This window comes from Echinops telfairi, unplaced genomic scaffold (genome assembly GCF_000313985.2).
Source record: "Echinops telfairi isolate 266 unplaced genomic scaffold, ASM31398v2 ScPeMD7_7475;HRSCAF=8513, whole genome shotgun sequence".
In the NCBI taxonomy this organism is placed as follows: domain Eukaryota; kingdom Metazoa; phylum Chordata; class Mammalia; order Afrosoricida; family Tenrecidae; genus Echinops; species Echinops telfairi.
Window position 1 is genome coordinate 18,752,584 of NW_022111379.1, and position 18,572 is coordinate 18,771,155.

Genomic DNA, 18,572 nt, shown 5'->3' on the forward strand with positions numbered 1-18,572 from the left:
TCCACTGTCTCCCTTCACCCACTTTTTTGTTGTCCATCCCCCAGGGAGGAGGCTATATGTAGATTCTTTTAATGATTTCCTTCTTAATGTAGAAAACCCCAAAAGGGATCTGTAAATACAGCCTCTTAGAAGAATGTCCCTTTTTCTTTCCAAAGCAGACCTTTCCATTTTGCTTCTGGTTATTCATAGGTTCCCGCCCCCCGCCCCCCTTCCCTGCTTCAGTGTAGTATTCTCCTCTTAGGTTCTATTGCTATGAAGCCCAGTGGCTTATAGTGTGCACAGAAGAAATGCAAACACACACACACACACACACACACACAATGCATGCCATGACGCCGAATGCAGGAAGATCACAGGCTTGTGGGTGGAAGGTCTTGTGGTCCCAGTGGCGGTGGAAGCATCTCAACTCTGGCCCTGGTCTCCATGTGTGTCCTCCAGCTCTCCAAGTGTCTCAACAGGAAAGGGAAGGCAGAGAGACTGGGTCTGGCCTCCAGTGAGCTGTTTGTCTCCATCTCGCCTCCAAATGATGTCATCAAGCTGCACTTGATTGACAGGCTAGCCTCCACCCCTTTGCTGAAGTTGACAGATTATGTGATTGCCACACTAGACTATTCAATATGTGTGGGAACACTTTTCTTTCTTTTGATCGTTACCATTTACCTCTCAGTTTTATTAAATTTAATAAAATTTACAACCTTGTTTTACAAAATGGCTGATGGTGACTCGGGCATGAGGGGGTGATTGTGAATTAGTGGAGTGCATCAAAAATGGCATTTGTTTTTTTAAATCATTTTATTGGGGGCTCGTACAACTCATCACGATCCATACATCCATCCATTGTGTCAAGCACATTTGTACATTTGTTGCCATCATCATTCCCAAAACATTTGCCTTCTATTTGAGCCCTTGGTATCAGTTCCTCATTCTTTTCCCTCCCTCCGGTTGCCCCCTCCCTCACGAACCCTTGATAATTTATAAATTATTGCTATTTTTTTCATGTCTTACACTGTCCGATGTCTCCCTCCACCCACTTTTCTTTTGTATAGCCGGCATTTTGTTTTGCAGAGCAAATAGTCATTTTCTCAGTTTCCAAAAGCCCAGCTCAAACTGTCACTGAGTCCCTCCCATGGACGTTGACTCAGCCACTGTCGTGAGGTGCCACGGAGCTAGCTCTGACCCAGCAACCGCCCGGACAGCAGAATGAAACACTGCCCGGCCCTGTGCCATCCTCGCACTTGTTCTTGTGTTTGAGCCCATTGTTGGAGCCACTGTGCCAATCCCTCTGTTTTGCTGTCCCGCTACCAAGCATGATGTCCTTCCCCAGGGACCGTGCTCTCCTGGTGCATGTCCACAGTCCATGAGATGCCATCCTCTCCTCTACGGCGCATTCTGTCTGCACTTCTTCCAAGACGGATGCGTTTGTCTTTCAGGAGTCGTCGGTGCTCCCAGGAGTCTTTGCCATCACCATCATTCAGACACATTGATCCTTCATTGGTCTTCCTTACTCAGTATCCAACTTTCACATGTAAATTACCTTATAAGACAGTCGAACTCAGAACTCCATAGGGTTTTCCAGACAGCCTCTTTGTTCTCCTATGAGACAGCTTGTGGGTTTGAACCCCCAACCTTGTGGTTAACAGCCTGATTCTTAACCCACCAGAGCCACCAGGCTCCTTTATGGGAGCCTATCAATTCAAAGTGAGGAGACTGGTTCTAGGGGGATGGGCCCTCTGGCAACTTGGGGGAAGGGTCGTGTTTCAATTTCTGTAACCCCAGTCCTTGGCCATCTAGCTTTCCCCGATTTGCCCTTGCTTGCTTCTGTCTGGTTTTAATCTGCATCTTTTATTTCACAGGTCATCACATGCAGAGATTGTTCAATTGGGTATATGACTGTATTTTTATTAAAAACAACTCAACAGATAAAAGGAATGTTAAAAAAGTCCTTAGGTTTAAGACGTCCCTTGCTTTGAGGGCCTCATAAGCATAAAGAAAGTTCTTTTCCTCATCAGCATAAAGCATGACAAAATAATAATTTATAGATTATCAAGGGTTCATGAGGGAGGAGGGGCGGGGAGGGAGGGGAAAAAATGAGCTGATACCAAGGATTCATGTAGAAAGAAAATGTTTTGAGAATGAGACGGCTACAAATGTGCTCGACACAATGGATTGTGATAAGAGTTGTATGAGCCCCCAGTAAATTGATTTAAAGAAAGAAGAAAGCTCTTCTCCTAAGTGAGATAACTTCTGACTCATGACGACCTTCTGTGCTAGAGGCATGTGATTGTGCTTTCGGTGACAGTGTGCACTTAGATAGCAAGTTTTCCCAAATGACGCTTCAGGCACAGATTGGCCACCCTTCCCAAGGTGCTAGGACCCCCCCCCCCCCTCCCAATCCCCTGTTGCCACTTCTGGTTTCCTTGGCCCCTGTTGCCTTCTCGTCTTTGGCTGATTGCATGTACTGCCGTTTGGGCCTCGTGAAATTGATGGTCGTGAAGACCACGTTCTTCAGGTTGCTTGCTTTACAGCCCCATCTAGTATTCGGTTGGAAGGTGGCTGCTGGGAGCGACTGCCTTCATTTTCTAGGTAAAGAGCTTTCTCGGGTCATCAGGCATGGGGTCTTCTAGTCTCAAGTACATGTGGTCTTTCTTTACTCCCCTCCCCCAAACTAGGACCTTCCATTGGGGCCTTGATCAGAGAAGTTGGTAATGTAGCAGGGGCCCCATCTGTTGTCTGGTGTCAGCCTAGAAGAGGTTGTGGTCCATGTGTAGCGCAGTCAATACAGTAGAATATAATCAGAGTGATCTTTTTGAAACCATTTTCAATTATATTTCTGTATAATGTTTAATGGGTGTAGAGGTAAAAATGTATTTCTTGTTTAAAAAAAAATTTAAACGTTTTGTTGACATAAGGGGTACCCCAAAAAGGGGGGAGCTCTGCTTGGTGGAGCTTTTGTAATACACATTTTTTTCCTGCTAAGCAAGCATGAAGCAACTAACCGAGTTAGTGCATCCAATGGCATCACCTGGGAAGGTTCTCTCTGATCACGGTGATTTTTTTTTTTTTGTAAAAGCAATTTCACACGAACCTTGGTTTTTTGTTTAGAGCATTTTATTGGGGGCTCGTACAATTCTTATCACAATCCATACATCCATCCATTGTGTCAAGCACATTTGCACATCTGTTGCCATTATTTTCAAAAAATTTTCTTAATAGTTGAGCCCGAACCTTGATTTTTTTGATGGCCAATTTAAGAACAGCAGTGTGCTGCTGTGGAATTTTGTTTCCTGCCCGAGAAAATTCCGCAGAAACTATTGTCCAGTTAGCAGCCAAGCACGTTGCCTTTGTGCACACCCAGAGGCTTCCTCAGTACCCACAATGCCCCTTAGTGGAATTCTTCCTTGTATCTAAGTAACATCCATTCGATGAAAGTCAAACAACTGAGTGCATCCAGCATCAGGGCACTGCTAAGCGAAGTATTGATTTGGTTGCTAGTCAGGAAATGTTTGTCACAGGGTTGTAGATTTTCCCCACACTTAAAAACAAAAAAAACCCAACCCTAATATTTCTGAATAGATTCAAGCTTTCCCCCCCAGAACTTGACTTCAACTAGGGGAGATTTATATGCCTAGTCGACACAGCTTAACTTTATGCTGACTGTTTCAGATGAACTCTGCTATAATCTGTTTCAGATTGAATTTAGTGGAAGCTTTTGTAGAAGACGCGGAGCTGAGGCAGAGTTTGCAAGAAGATTTACTTCGCCGCTTCCCAGATCTAAACCGACTTGCCAAGAAGTTCCAAAGACAAGCAGCAAACTTACAAAACTGTTACCAACTCTACCAGGGCATAAACCAGCTCCCTAATGTTATACAGGCTCTGGAAAAATACGAAGGTATTGAAAGGATGTTTGTTTTCTTTTGCGCTTACAGCGTACCGGGTGGCTTTAAAAGTTGATGCTGGGGACTCCTTTTATGTGCTAACGCCCGAAGCTTTTCTGATAACAGGTTTGTGTGGGCCTTTGGCTTCATGTAGAAGCCACGAGTCGTAGGACTGGATGCTCCCTTCTGGCCTGTTAGCAGAGATCGATGGAAGACAACTAGAAATTTTGCTTTTCAGAAATGAATGTTAGAAGTACCAGGTTTATCATGCGTAGACCCATTGGCAGCTAAACTATGGGCAGCTAAACAGGGTTCATTAGCAAAGGAAGGATTCTTAGGACCCAAAAGACGGTGTTAACAAATGTGTACCAGTGTATCACTAGAAAAGCAATCAGTCTAACATCAGCGTTAAAGGAAGGTCATGCATCACAGCCAGAGTTCGGAGTAAAGGGTCCAGGAGGAGGCCAGTTGCAGACACCCCTTTCTCACTTGTGTAAGGTTCAGGATGAGATGCATGTCCTCAGATGAGGAACTTCTGGTGTGGGCTTGGAACACCCCAGCACCAGGGAGTCCTGGCTCTTTTCCCCTCTTTTGTTATGTGGATATATTCCAGTCTGTAACTTGCTAGTGCAGCAGGGCCCTCCGGGGAGCTTCTTGAGACCAGGTGCAAAACGCCAACCCCAGGAAGCGATGCTGACCAGCTGCTGGCAATCACCGGAGGGTCCTGGGACCATGGAACAGCTCCATGAATCCGTGTGCGTCATCCCTTTACCAGGGTCATTGCCGTTCAGGAAATTTAACAAAATACCAGTTGTCGGCAAGTTGATTCCATCTTAGGCAACCCCACGCGTCGGCAAAAGATTTTCAGGGGCCGTTTTTTTGGGATACCAGAACTGGGGCGTTTCTGGGCAGACTTGAACGGCCATCCTTTGGGCCAGGAGCTGAGTGCATTAACCGTTTGTACTCCACAGGGATTCCTTTAACAAAACCATTCCCACCCCAACCCACTGCCATTGAATTCATTCTGACTCATAGGGACCCCCGAGATAGCCTGTCTGACATCGATCTTGTTGGGAGCTGGCAGCCTCCCCTTTCTCCTGTGCAGTGGCTGGTGGGTTTGAACCATCACCCTTGTTAGCCATCCATTGTTTATCCCCCAGAACACTGCAGACTGATTCTAGGCCTATTCCCCTTCATGCTCACGTGTGAGAGGAAGTGAAGACAAAGGGCCCTGGTGCTTAAAAGTGGGCTTACAGAATGACAGCAAAGCCACACGTAGTTGAGCAATGTCATTATCAGTTGGGTACAGGCTTGCTAAAGAATTCACTCACTGATTCAATCACCACGTATGGGAGCTGTCTTTGAGCCCGTTTCCCCTCGTAGATCGCTCCCTTCACCTGGTGTGCTGGCCGCTTGAGCAGCGTGTGGCAGAGGGTCTTTCATCAATCATTTTATTGGGGGCTCTTATAGCTCTTACTCGATACATCAATTGTATCAGGCATATTTGTACATGTTGCCATCATCATTTCCAAAACGTTTTGTACTTGAGCCCTTGGTATAAGCGCTTCCCCTCCACCCCCCACTCTTGTGAATCCTTGATCACTTATAATAGGATATTTATTAGAAAGTGTTCCCATCTTGAGAAAGTTACTGGCTGTGAGTTACGAACGCCCTTAATTTCCTGCACCTGTGCCTTGCCCCCCACCCTACCCTGTTATCCTCCCTACTTATCTCTTGGTAATCTCTCTACTGGCCCCTTTCCACCAAGTATTTTTAAGCGGATATGCTCTCTCTATATATATTTTTTTAAGCCGATTTTCCTCCTCATGTGTGCTCTCTTTAGTGATTGGTGGTTGTCCTTGAGGGGGCTCTGACTCCTGGGGGCCTGTGTCACCTTCTAGGAGGACCGCTTCTGTCTCCTTCTGGTCCAGTCTGATGTCTGGAAGCCTGCACTTCACCTTCCAGTCACTCCACTGGCTGTCAGCCCTGAGCACAATACAGAAAGGCCGTAGTGTTGCTAAATGCAGTGAACGTAGTCTAGTCCTTGTATTACTGGGCTTTCCTGCTGAATTAGAATAGTTTGGTCCTTCTGAAGTTCTGTGAGGTTCCAGTCGATACGAATTTGCTCCTTATATATACCGATTCCTCGCTTAGCGCATTGCTTGTTACCTGACATTTCGCATCTATAACTGCAGGAAACACTATTTTGTGAGTTAATGAGGGAAACCTGGCTACAGTAATGAACACCAGGGGGCAAGCATAGGCTGTGATGGTTCATTGGCCTGCTGACTTGGCGGGGCCATGGGTCTCAGCAGTTTGGCAGTGATGTAAGGCCAATGGTGGCACCTGGCACGTATCTAACAATGCAGCGATCCTCCAGGTCTGCGTAGCGACCTGGTCCTTGGCACGTGTGGCTCTGTGAAGGAGGAGCATTTGCTTTCTTTTTCCTGGGGAATCGATCTGTAATGCTCAACTTTCATCCGCTACTCAAAAGCCTGTGTGACTCCTCTCCCCCAAGAGGGAGTACAAGTAAGATGAAAAAGGAAAATACTACCTTACACCTTCCTTGGACCAACTTTCTACTGCCTGGGAGTCATGTACCAGTACTGGGTCCAGTGGACACACTGGACTGGGGGCATCCCTGTGTGTCAGGGTGGACCTGCACTCTGTCCGATTTCCAACAGCTGGGGTTTTCTGAGAGACCCTCACCAGCACTTTCCTCCAAGCTACCTCTTGGGGGTGGGGGTGGGGCTCGAGCTGCCAGCCTTCTGGTGAGCAGCTGAGCATGTGCCTGTGGACTGTTGGTACCATCCAGGCCCACGCGGGGTCAGGTGCTGTTGCGTTAACGTCCCATTCAGTGGCCCTACGAGCTAAAGCAGAACTACCCCGGGTGTTTTCTGGGCCAGTCTCTTCACAGTGCAGCCTTGGTGGCGCTTGGAGGCTAATGGAAGGGCCAGCGTGTGAGCCGGCAGCCATTCCCAGGGAGCAACGCCCTGGCAGTCTGCTCCGGCGAAGGTGGTGGCTGTGCCTCCAAGTGGACTCCGATTCGGAATGCGCCTGACAGCTAGGGGACGGAGTCGGGCTGCTCCACAGCGTTTCTAAGACTGCCATCTTTTTGTTTAAAGGAAATTTAAATTATTATTATTTTTGCCCCCACCCGCCCCAAATTACTTTTTACATTATTATTGTTTTTAATAATAGTTTGACATCTTACACATGCCAATATATCCATTCACATATGATTCTGTTGTTCAATCCAGCGGGTGGGGCTATACAGTCATCAATGCTCCCAGCTTCCCCCTGTCCACTGTACCCTTTGGGAACCACCACTCCTGTAACTGTCTCTGAGGGCCCATCCACCTTGACCTCCATGCACCGAGGGATCCTACATAAGGAACATAATAAAATCTAACGTGATCAATAAGGTGAAACAAAACCTTAAAGGGCAGGAACTATTAAAGACCTAGAGGGTAGTTCCGTGGTTTCTCATTGCCATCCTGCACCCTGGATTTTTCATCCCTCTGTGGGGCCCTTCTGAGAGGGGCTCTCCATGGCACCCACGCCCCTCACACCTCGTGATTGCACTGGCTGGTGTGCTTCTATGTGGGCTTTGTTGCTTCTCTCTAAACCAGTGATTCTCAACCTGTGGGTCGCAACCCCTTGGGGGGTGGTGTCGAACAACCCTTTCACAGGGGTCACCCGATTCATAACAATAGCAAAATGACAGTTAAGAATTAGCAACGAGAATAATTTTATGGTTGGGGGGTCACCACCACATGAGGAACTGCATTAAAGGGTGGAGGCATTAGGAAGGTTGAGAACCACTGCACTAGATGACCCCTTGCTTAATTACAAGCCTTTAAGACTGCAGACACTGTCTTTTAGTAGCCAAGCGTTGTCAGCTTTCTTCCCATTTGCTTCAGCACCCATTTTGTGTCCAGCGTCCTGTCAGGGAGATGAGGATCATACAATGCCACATTATCAGAAAGCTGTCCTTGTACTGAGACAAGATTAAGTATAGACCCAGTGTTCATTTGCTTCCTTGTTACACACACACACACACACACACACACACACACCCCACCCCACCCCCACCCCCCGCACGAATACGTGTGTGTATTTCTCCTCCCTGCCCCACTGTTATGTTTACCTATCATTCACCTTTCAGTAATTCCTCTCAGATTCAATTCACCTGTTCAAACACGGCAGGAAAGCTACACACTTGCCATCAACTTCAGAACACTTCCTGGTCTCTTGTACCTGTCATCATTGGCTCCCCGCTCCCCTCAAGACCCCCATCTCTACGAGAGCAAGTCTTCTCTCCCGTGGTGCAGCTGGTGGGTCCAACACGCCAACCTTGCACTTGGCAGCCAGATGCGTAAACATTGAACCACCAAGGTAGATCATGGAGGTAGGGGTTTGCCTGGGGGATAACCTGCCTCCCTTCCCAGCCTCCCCGTGTACCATGGTCCGGTGTGCTTGCTGCGTGCTCCCAGAGTTCTCCGAGACAGTAATGTCCTCACATTTTTGGCGTTATGTAGACCTGCGAGAGATCGTAAAGTTGTCCTGATCAGGTGTTTCCTGTTAGAGGTTTGGCATCAGCAGCCCAGTTAAGGTATTTGAAGTCTCTCAGCCTAGAAAGGAGTCAGGGGGGCCCTTCCCAGCGTGAAGGTGTTGAGAGCAGTATTTTTTCTGTACTTGGGAGGGTAGAGACTCTGGGTCAGGGGTAGAGAACCTTTTCTCTGCCAGCAGCCATTTGGAAATTTATAATCTCACTCAAGAGCCGTACTGGTCAATCATTTAATTAACTTACCCCTACATTAAGGTGACCAGACGTCCCACTTTTTGACGTTTTAAAAAAGTCCCTGTTAAAAAAAAAAAAAAAAAGTCCCGAATTTTGGAACAAATGCACGACATGCCAGGGAACCATCTATTTGGTCCATATAGACCAAAATTTTAATCAAGGCTGCCTGCGCCCCCCGCCAATGGTGTCCCGCTTTATATCTGGTCACCTTACCCTACATCTGAGTCCCGGCGGAGTGTTACCACCAGGCCAGCCATTGGACCCGCTTCCTGCTCCTCGGGAGAAGAGACGTTCTACTTCCATGAAGAGTCACCACCTTGCAGAGCCCAGAGGCAGTTCTGTTCTGTCCTCTGGGGCTGATGTAATCCACCCAGTGGCAGTGACCCTGTGGGGGAATGTGGTGTCTGGAACAGCTTCTCTTGTGTGAGGCATCCAGTGTTAGCCGGGGTTGATGGTTCTGTGGGCTCCCCCTCCTGCTGTAAGTGGACCCCAGGTTCCTGGTCACTGGGAACCTAACTGAGTTTTGAAAAGAACAGAGCGGTGTCATTTTGCATATCCCAGTGTAGCTCCCCAGCTGCTGACGGCAGGGAGAGAGGCAGCTGGGTTGAACAACCACCACCACACGGGCTGTCTTTAAAGCAAAATCATGGCTTAAAACAGGGTAACGTATATTACTAGAAGTTAAGCACGCTCCTTTTCTCAGGATGTTTTTAGGTTTTTTTTATTAAGTCTGGGTTTATTATCTGAATGGTCTTCCTTAAAAAATAAAAAGTACATTCAGAGACAGCAGGGGGCAGCAACAGGATAAAGTTAGATGGAATGATTAGCGTACTCTACATCTTCTTTCTCTGTTAAGAAATACCTGAGACAAGCTTGGACCCCTTGTTTGTGCCTTATATCTCTTGATAGTAAACAACTCGGACAAGCCCGGCAGGAGCCCTGGTGGCACGGTGGGTTAGAGGAAAGGCCATGCGAACCCCGAGGCCCGCAGTTTGAAACAACAGCCTAAAGAGTTCGTCTCGGAAACCCACTGGGCTGTTTCAGCCCCGCTTTGTCGGGTCTCTGTGAGCTGGAATGAACTTGATGACAGCCGGTCTGGTTTGGGGGACAGCATTGTACATTTGGGCAAATTCCGATCGCGCGTTAACACAATTCCACTAGGCATCCAACTTGCTTTAATGCTGGATTTTATTGTCATAGTGAATCCTGTTTCTGTTAACATGTACTCCTTCAGTCCCTCCCCGGGGCTCTTTCTCCTCCCCTGTGCTCGTGGGGCAATGGCTGCTTAAGGCCTGGGCTGCTCACCAAAGGCTGGGGGTGGCCCCCACCAGTGGCTCCCTGCTCCTGTGAAGGTCACAGTGGGAAGCCCTCCGGGCCAGCTCTGCCCTGCCTTGCAGGACACAACGAGCCAGAGGGATGGAGGGCACACAGCAGTGACTTTCTCTGTCCTCGTGGAAGCCTTGGCCGTCTTTCTCAGCACACCGCATCTTGTCAGTCCTTTTTCTCCACCCACCGTGTATTCGTTCCTTTTGTCCTCTAGAGAGAAACCCCACTCCTTAGCATGACTGGCCTCTCTCTGTATCCCTGCACGCCCTTCCCTTTCCGATCGCCTCCGTCAGACAGCTGTACCAGCCTCCAGGCAGGCCGCGCACGCTGTCTCCTCTCCCTTCCACATCCTCTGCTGCCTTGTCCGCCCGATGAACTGTCCAGTCCCCCAAGACTGAGTTCTAGGTTGACGATATAATCACGTTGGTTGATGGTGCCGTTTCTTGCTAGATGAAAAGAGGAATATCAATGCAGATTGGTATTTCGGAGAGATGCCTAATCATCAGCTTCCCTTGGCACTTTTTAACCCTGAGCCTGTGAAGTTTGCTATTTAAGGTGAGGGTTAGATTTTGCAATATGGAAATACACATATTTTTAAGTATTGTTTTTATTCGTTTATAGAAAGCAGTATGTGTTTTTTGGTTCTAGACCGTTTTATTGGGAGCTGAAACAGATATCCTATGGTTCCATCATTCGGTCACATCAAGCAGGGTGGTTCAATCGCTACCTCAATCAGTTTCAATACATTCTCTTCTTTCTTGAACTTCTTGATATCAACCCCTTTACACCCCATCCCCATTGTAGCCCCAAGAGCCTTATTCTACTTGCTGTCTATAGGTTCATCAATCCTGGGTTTCATATACTCAAAAACAGTAAGCCATGTAACAGAAATTCAAGAGGGTTAGCCCCAGTGACAAAGTTCATTTGAGATAAACACCGATATTGGGAAAAAAAACAACACACACACAGAAAACATTGAAAACCAGATAAGGCCCAATGTGCATCAGAGGGGGGTGGGGGCATCAACTGACAAGGTTTTAACTATTCAAGTCAGGTCTATCAGTTTGATCTGCGGTCATCGCTCCAGGGCGCTGTTTGGTAACCAGTTTCTTCCCTTCCCTCTACTAAGGACAGGGAAATCACAGGAGGCTTATTCCCTGTATGGATCTCACAAATGTGTCCTGGGCTTCTACTGTCATCCATAGCCTTTTGCGAACCAGAACCTCATTATTTAGGCCCTGACACTATTCCTTCCTTCGCTTCCGATGATCTGATTTACAATTCTTGGGTCTCTGATGTTGGTGCGCTCCTTCCATGTGGACTTACCATATATACTCCAGTATAAGCCGACCTGAATATCAGCCGAGGCACCCAATTTTACCACAAACACTGCATAAGAATGTGCTGAAAAACTCAGCTTATACACGAGTATATACAGTAGTTGCCAGGTCACTTGGCTGGCTGCTTGTTTGGAAACAAGCCTTTAAGACCCCAGAGGCTCTCTAGGATTTTTTTAAAATAGGTAAGATGTTCACATGGGCAGTAGTACACCATCCAGAGCTCAGATTTTGATGTATGTCACTTCAGGTGTTAAGACAAAATTACACACAGTCAGTTTGGCTATAACGCTTGTTTTGAAAGCGTGGCCTTGTCCTCGCATGGCTGACATATTTGGGAACAATCTGAGAGCATCATGTGAATTTTGCATTTGCTTATGCCCAAGTTTGTCCTCCATAAACACTAGATAATAGCGAAAATTATCCAGATGAGTTGATGAGTGGAAGAACAGGAAATGGGTATACACACACAGACGCACACTCGTCAATGAACTGCCTGCTACTTCAGTTCGCTGTGTTAAGTGGTTAGGCCAGACCTGTTTACTATTTCCATCTGGTGCTAAAGCTGTGCTCCCCTTTCAGACAACCCTCCTCCTTCCACTGTTTCACACGGATTTGCAAGCTGCAGCCCCTTGGAAGGCCCCTTCTGCAAGCATACCTCGGATTTTTGCAGTGGAAAGTGCCTTACTTATTGTAATTCTTATGTATTCCTGAGCCATTTAACATGTGAAACTGCCACCAGTTCTATTCACTGTCTTTTTTATGTGTCACTAATGGAGTTTCTGATTGTTAATGCCCTTAGCCTAATAAGCCCTTTGGTTTTTGTTGTGCAGTTTTGCATAGCATTGTTTTTAGCAATGCAGATGTTGTATTACAGCAGAATTGGCTGTATAAAAAAATGTAATAGAATCTACTTGTAGGATAAATATACATACGCTTACTACGTTTACTCCACATTTATTGACTGCCTTGTTAGCCAACGCTTACGACAATAGCACAAAATCTATCTGAGAATTTTGTATGTTAACAATGTGTGTCTGGCAGTAATGAATGCCGAAGTAGGTGTGAGGTGAGAGTAACACAGGCTGTGATGGTCAAGGCTCTGTGTCAACCAGGCTGGGCCACGAATGGTGTATGCATCCTACCTGTACGAATGGTGTACTCATCCTACCTGCGTGATCAAACTCCACTTCCTGTAGCCTCAAAGGTTTTTTTGAATTAAATACTTTTATTGGGGGCTCTTACATCTCTTATCACCATCCATCCATCCATTGTGTCCAGCACATTTGTACATAGGCCGCCATCATCATTTTCAAAGAATGTTCTTTCTTCTTGAACCCTTGGTATCAGCTCCTCATTTACCCCCCTCTCCCGCTCACCTTCCCTCATGAGCCCTTGTTGAGTTCTAGATTATTATTTTCATATCTTAAATCGTCCTCTGTCACCTTTCACCCACGTGTCTGTTCGGCTCCCTGGGAGGAGGTTATATGTTGATCCTTGTGATTGATTCCCCCTTTCTCCCCCCACCTTCGAGCCCCTAATAAAACGAATTAAAAAAGAAAAAAACAAAACAGATGCTGAAATCAGAAGAGAAAAACTTCATAAGAGAAAGAAGTGTTACTTTGTCAGAATGACAACAGCAGTCAATGCTGGTGGGGGCAGAAGGTGCTCCTTGGAGAAAGTGACAGGTGCCCATGCTTAGCAAAAGAGCATTTACCACCCAGGAAATCTGAAAAGGAAGAACCAGGAAGGAAGAGGCGTAGGGAGTTAGAAAAGGCCAATAATAGCGGACAGTAGGGAAGGGTCATATTATGTTGATGTTTTGTCTGGATTTACCTGTACTTGCACCTGCGCTGTGAGTTAGAATCGACTTGCTGCAGTGGGCTTCTTTGATTTGGTTTGGTTTGGTAGTGTAGTAAATGGTCCCATCAATACCGTAATTGGTGATCCCAGTTTCATATCAGTATGAATATTGTAAACGTTTGTGAGAGATCTTACCTGCCTCATTTTCCACTTCCATCGATTTTTTTAACCCTTACAAATTTATTATTAAAAGGGTCATAAGACATAGAGGTGCAATGAATCATACAGGTTATTTATTTAAACCTAGTCAAGAGAATATGGCCATAGAATAAACTGCTTACGTCTTTGTTAATTGAAGCCACATCCCTTGTTACCACTTACTAAAATTTGTAACAGGAAAGAGACTATTAATACTAACTTAGTTTAGATTTTGGGTGATTTTTTTTTTTTCTTCAGTCACCTAGTCTCTTTTCGGCTGACTTCGCTAGTGGCTAGCATTCACCTTGCTTCGGGGGTGGGGGGGTGTGTGGGGGGAGGTGGGGGGGTGTGCCAGGACCCCAGGAAGGAGGTGCTCCTCATCTGCTTTTCAGAACGTCCCTAGACTTCATCTTGATCCTCGTCTTTCCTGCTCATTTAGCTTGATGAGGAAGTCTTGGTGTCTGTTCCTTAATTATTTCGCCAGCCGTTTCCAATTACTTTTGGTTATTTAAAATAAAGTGTTGTGAATGATTTGAGAGAAAAGACATTGCCCCTAATTTGAGTGTAGTTAGTATCAATGTACTTAGCAACCTCCACTCTGCCAAACACAGGTGCAGGAAAGGCTTCCTTGGGCTGGGGGCTGGGGGCTGGGGCTCTGTGGCCTGGTTGGTTAAAGAAGCAACCAGAGACTGATTGCTAGCAACGACGCCCGCCAGGGTGAACTGGGCAACTAGGTCTCCTGCTGATCAGCCTCGTGGGGATGCTGGTGGAGCAGTTCCCACGCGGACCACGTTTTCAAAGGACCATCTTGAATTCATCCTCTCCACGGATCTCCTTTAGTGCTCCAAAGGCATTGAACTGCTAACTGCAAGTTCACACCCACCAGCCGCCCCACTGACAGTCTGATTCCATAAAACCGGGCACTCTGGGAAGCCCTTTCTAGGGTCGCAGGGAGTTAGAATTGACTTGATGCAATGGTTTTGTTTTCCTCCGTTTGGCCGTTCAGTAAATGGTCCTGTCATCTGGCCAGCTGTCTTCAGTCTGCCATCGGCCTTTTCCGCCCTTCCTCTCCCAGTGCCCGCCCTCCCTCACCAAGTCCTGTGGATTCTGCATCCTCATTCGTTTACAGCACTGTCAGCTTCCCACCTCCACTGCCCACTCTAGTCCAGGTTGTAATCATTTCTCACCTGAGCTGCTGTTTGCCTTTGAACGGCTGCTTCCTATTTTCTTGCTCTTGCCAACTGTCTTAAATACAGACATACAAGTGTCATCAACCTGCTTTATCCCTGTTGAGGTTTTTTACTGCCCTTCTGATTAACCTGGCTGACGAGGTGCTCCATGGATGGCTGCCCCTGCCGATCTCTCTTGGCCGTCCTTCCCTTGCTGGTTTGGATGGGCAGTATTTGACGTTTAAAACGACAAGCCACATTACAAAGTACATGTTTACATTGTGACTCCAGGCATACCTGTGTGTGTTTTTATCCATACACATCCCATACATAAAAAACACTGGGTTAATTATGTCATGGACTGTTTAAACCTAGAATCATATGTGCTTTGACATGTTCTATTTTACTTAATTGAAACAATGCAAATTGAGATGGACTGTATTATGATAGGGCCTTCCTCTAAAAATAATGTTGTTGGTCAGTCTACATGAACTTGAAACACCCACCCCCCTTTCTGACCACACGCTTTGTGCTTGCCCTTTGAACCTGGACTTCTGACTCGTCCCAGCTTGCTTGATTTTAATTCGGCTCATCTTTAGGATTTCACCGTAAAAGTAATTTTTTTGAGGGGAACCCTTCCTTGTCTCTAGATTTGGGTGAACTGGCTCTGGTTATGTGTTTTAAAATGACCCTGTGTTTTCCTTGTCATTGTACTTGGCACTTCTTTAGATTTAATCATTTGATGGCTCTCTATCATGCCACCCCCCACCCCCCAAGAGTGTAGCAACAGGGGGATGAGGAATGAACGCGCCAGTCCGGATTCTGGCTGGTAGTAGGTGAGTTATATTCAATATGGCTCTTCCAGTCGTTATCCCTTATATGATATGCCATAATTCTAGATTTATACGCCTGTGGCTACAGGCCCATATTGGAGAGCATTCTCTACCAGCAAACAGGAATAGGATGAGATTAAGTACTGACTTAGTGGAGGCTTTGATCAGACTGCACTGTTTGATGGCTATCCCGGGAACTTACTCACAGTGGAAGGAAGGAATTTGATGCGACAGCTGAGAGGAGAAAGCAAACTTTCTGGAGTGACCTTGGGCAAGTCAGACTGATTAGTAGGAGGCCAATGCCCATGGGGAATATCTTGACAGAGACCCCCGGTCATGTGTGCATAAATGAGATACAGTCGAGGGGTGGAGATAGCTTCATATATTGGGGTGGAATTTGTACCGCGGATCTCCCACCAAGCCACCTCTCCGTGCATGGGTCTGGTAAGAAGGTGGGTGAAGATACTGATCAAGTTTCACCTGTGAGCAATTGTGAACAGGATTCCCTGCAATGCCATCCTCTGCGTATGTATAAAATGAGCCCACTGATCAGGGAGTGTGATCTCACTACACCCCAGAACCAGGATCTGGTTTATCCCTGCCTGACCTTCGGACTTTGGACTGACAGTACCCACCACCGTGTGAGGAATACCTCGTTGTGTGAGTGTGTGGGACACGGTAGTGACTCAGCACCCAGAGAGATGGGGGGACCTCTTCAAGGAAGGAGTGGGGGTGCAATGCAGCAGAGTAGCATCTTGCAGGAGTTGAACTTTGCGGGGGACTTTTCCATCTCTGACTCCTTGGAAGTAGTTTGGTATTCTTACAAAAGACATTATTACCATAGCAGGTACTGGGTCACTTCTTTGGGGGAAACGAAAGGTTACCACTTGATGTGGGAGGGAGAATGAAGGACCTTTGCTAGAGGGGAAGGTGTAGACTGGGAAACAGCTGGTCATGTTTATTGATGATCGGTTGTAGAAGACGTTCTAGATGTCTTGCCAGTGGGTTTGCCTCTAATGTTCCGTATTTGACTCCAGTCCCTGCTGGTGAAGGTGTACTAACAGCTAGCCAGCTGCCATCACGTTGATGCTGACGAGGGTGACCATGTGTGGCTGAGTAGAAGGCACTCCACGGGCTTCTAAGACAACCTTTCTGAAGCAGTTCCCCTGACATCCCCAGGGGCTTCTGGGGGCTCACACCTTCAACCTTTTGGATCGTGGTCAAGTGTTTAGTGTTTGCACTGTCCAGAGCTTCCTAAAGATCTGATCACAAAAATTAGCCCACTGCATACATCATAACAAAGGACTAGGACCCAGGGGCCGTTTCCAAAGGTGAGGGAGGAGGAGCAGACAGGAGGACGAGGCTCAGCGGGCGCGGCACGGTCCAGTCACTGCTGCGCTGAGGCTGTGCTGGAGAGCAGGACCACTCTGCTCTCGACCCCTTTGGGGGTCGAATGACCCTTTCACAGGGCTCACCCGCAGGACCAGTCTGCTCTCGACCCCTTTGGGGGTCGAATGACCCTTTCACAGGGCTCACCCGATTCGTAACAGCAAAACTACACTTATCAAGTAGCAATGAAAAGAGGTTTATGGTTGGGGGGTCACCACCACGTGAGGAGCCTTAAAGAATGTGAGGGACACAGGCCTTCAGGAAGCAAGCCCCCAAATGAAAATATAGAAGGTATGACAGGGAAATTCCCAAGGTATATATTAAGAAAGTGCAACATGATCTATTTTGGTAATGCAGGTGCCAAATTGCTTTTTTTTTTTAATTTGGTGTTTTCAACAACTGCAAGTTAACACTTCCAAATCCGCCAGCGATGGTCTCCTTAGTGGTTTCAATCTGTGAGTAACTGACTTGAGTGGAGGCAAGGTGGAGACCGCCAGCCCCCGGCTCATGGGTGATGAACCTGTTAAGGTGTGGATTTCGAGGAGGGCCTGGGCAGCATTCCCAGACTGCATCTTAACCACTTACTTTTGATAGGGGTTTTCAGTTTGCGCTGAAATTTGTTATACTTTGCAGTGTAGCAACTGATGATAGTGCTTTTAATGGTGATTAAGCTGTGCTTTGTTAGGGATAGATACTTGTGCATATTAAAAACGGCAGCTGTTTGTGAGCAGCTGCAATCCAAATCTTCAGAATCATTGGGTGCTGACAGTGAGCATGGAGGGCCGTGGCAGAAGTGGCACAGAGGCCATGAGATCTGACCTCCTCTAGCTGTACAGGAAGAGGAGCAGCCACCTCCACACCGACGGGAGGCCTAGTGCCACAAGGCAGAGGTCCCACGGCCTCCATCCTCCATCCTCTCAGCTGATTCTGACACCAGCCCTGGGGAGTTTGTCAGAAATGAACAGCTTACCACAAGCCAGCTCAGAAAACACTAAAGGCAGTCTTCACAGCAGGTTTCTCCTCGGCCGGTAGCCCAGCCTCTCCTCTGGTTTCCAGCCTCTCAAGACAGGAGGGCCAGGAAGCACCCCCCCTGTTCTTGTCTCATAATGTCCGCGTTCTGCCCTGCCCTGCCCAGTCCTGTGGTCTTTGCCGTGACCTCTCTGGTCTCAGCGCGGCTTGGCTTTGAGCAGGAACTAATGTGTTCGGCCAGTGGCACTTTCACCTTGATGGTCCCGGGAATTCTCTCTGCTTCTGAGCTGGCTCTCCTACCCACGGGAAATGGCTACCAGAACGGACCAGTCCCGTCTATTGGTGGTTCAAACACCTGGTTTGCATAGCCCCACCCAGTCATTTGGTGGGAGTTCTTAGAGACAGTGGATACAGGAGCCATATTAACTTTGCCACTAGTTCTTCCAAAAATTATTTAGTGGGTTGATTACTTGGGCATTTCACACCTGTGGAGGTGCCATGTGGTGGAGCTCACTTGACGGAGACCAGACAAAAACCAACCAATCGAGAATTTCAAATCACAGTCCCCGCCGTAACCACAACAGTATGTTGATGGATTCGCATGATTTGGTGGTGGGAGACATTGGGTCAGGTGTTCAAGGACGGCCTCTGTAAGGCATCACTGATGTGAACTCAAGGGTGCCATGTTGTGGAGACCTGCAGGCCGGCTCGAGGGACCAACCCCTGCAGCTGCCCTGGGTGGAATAGGCTCGGTGGTTTGAAGGCGTGCAGGAGAGCCCGAGGGGAGCTATGCTGGTAGGAGCAGAGGTTCACAGCCATTTTGCGTTGGGCAACGCTTAGGGGCCCCTTCTTTTTTTTTTTTTTTTTTT

At 47.4% G+C, this 18,572-nt stretch overlaps 1 protein-coding gene across 1 annotated transcript in view; it reads left to right on the top strand.

Annotated features, from left to right (window-relative positions):
• Nucleotides 1-18,572, top strand: part of MSH2 (mutS homolog 2) — an 83,793-nt gene that overhangs the window by 21,341 nt on the left and 43,880 nt on the right. The window contains exon 7 of the mRNA XM_004699750.3: nt 3,690-3,889. Within this exon, the coding sequence (XP_004699807.1) occupies nt 3,690-3,889 (200 nt within the window). The remainder of the gene's footprint in view (nt 1-3,689; nt 3,890-18,572) is intronic.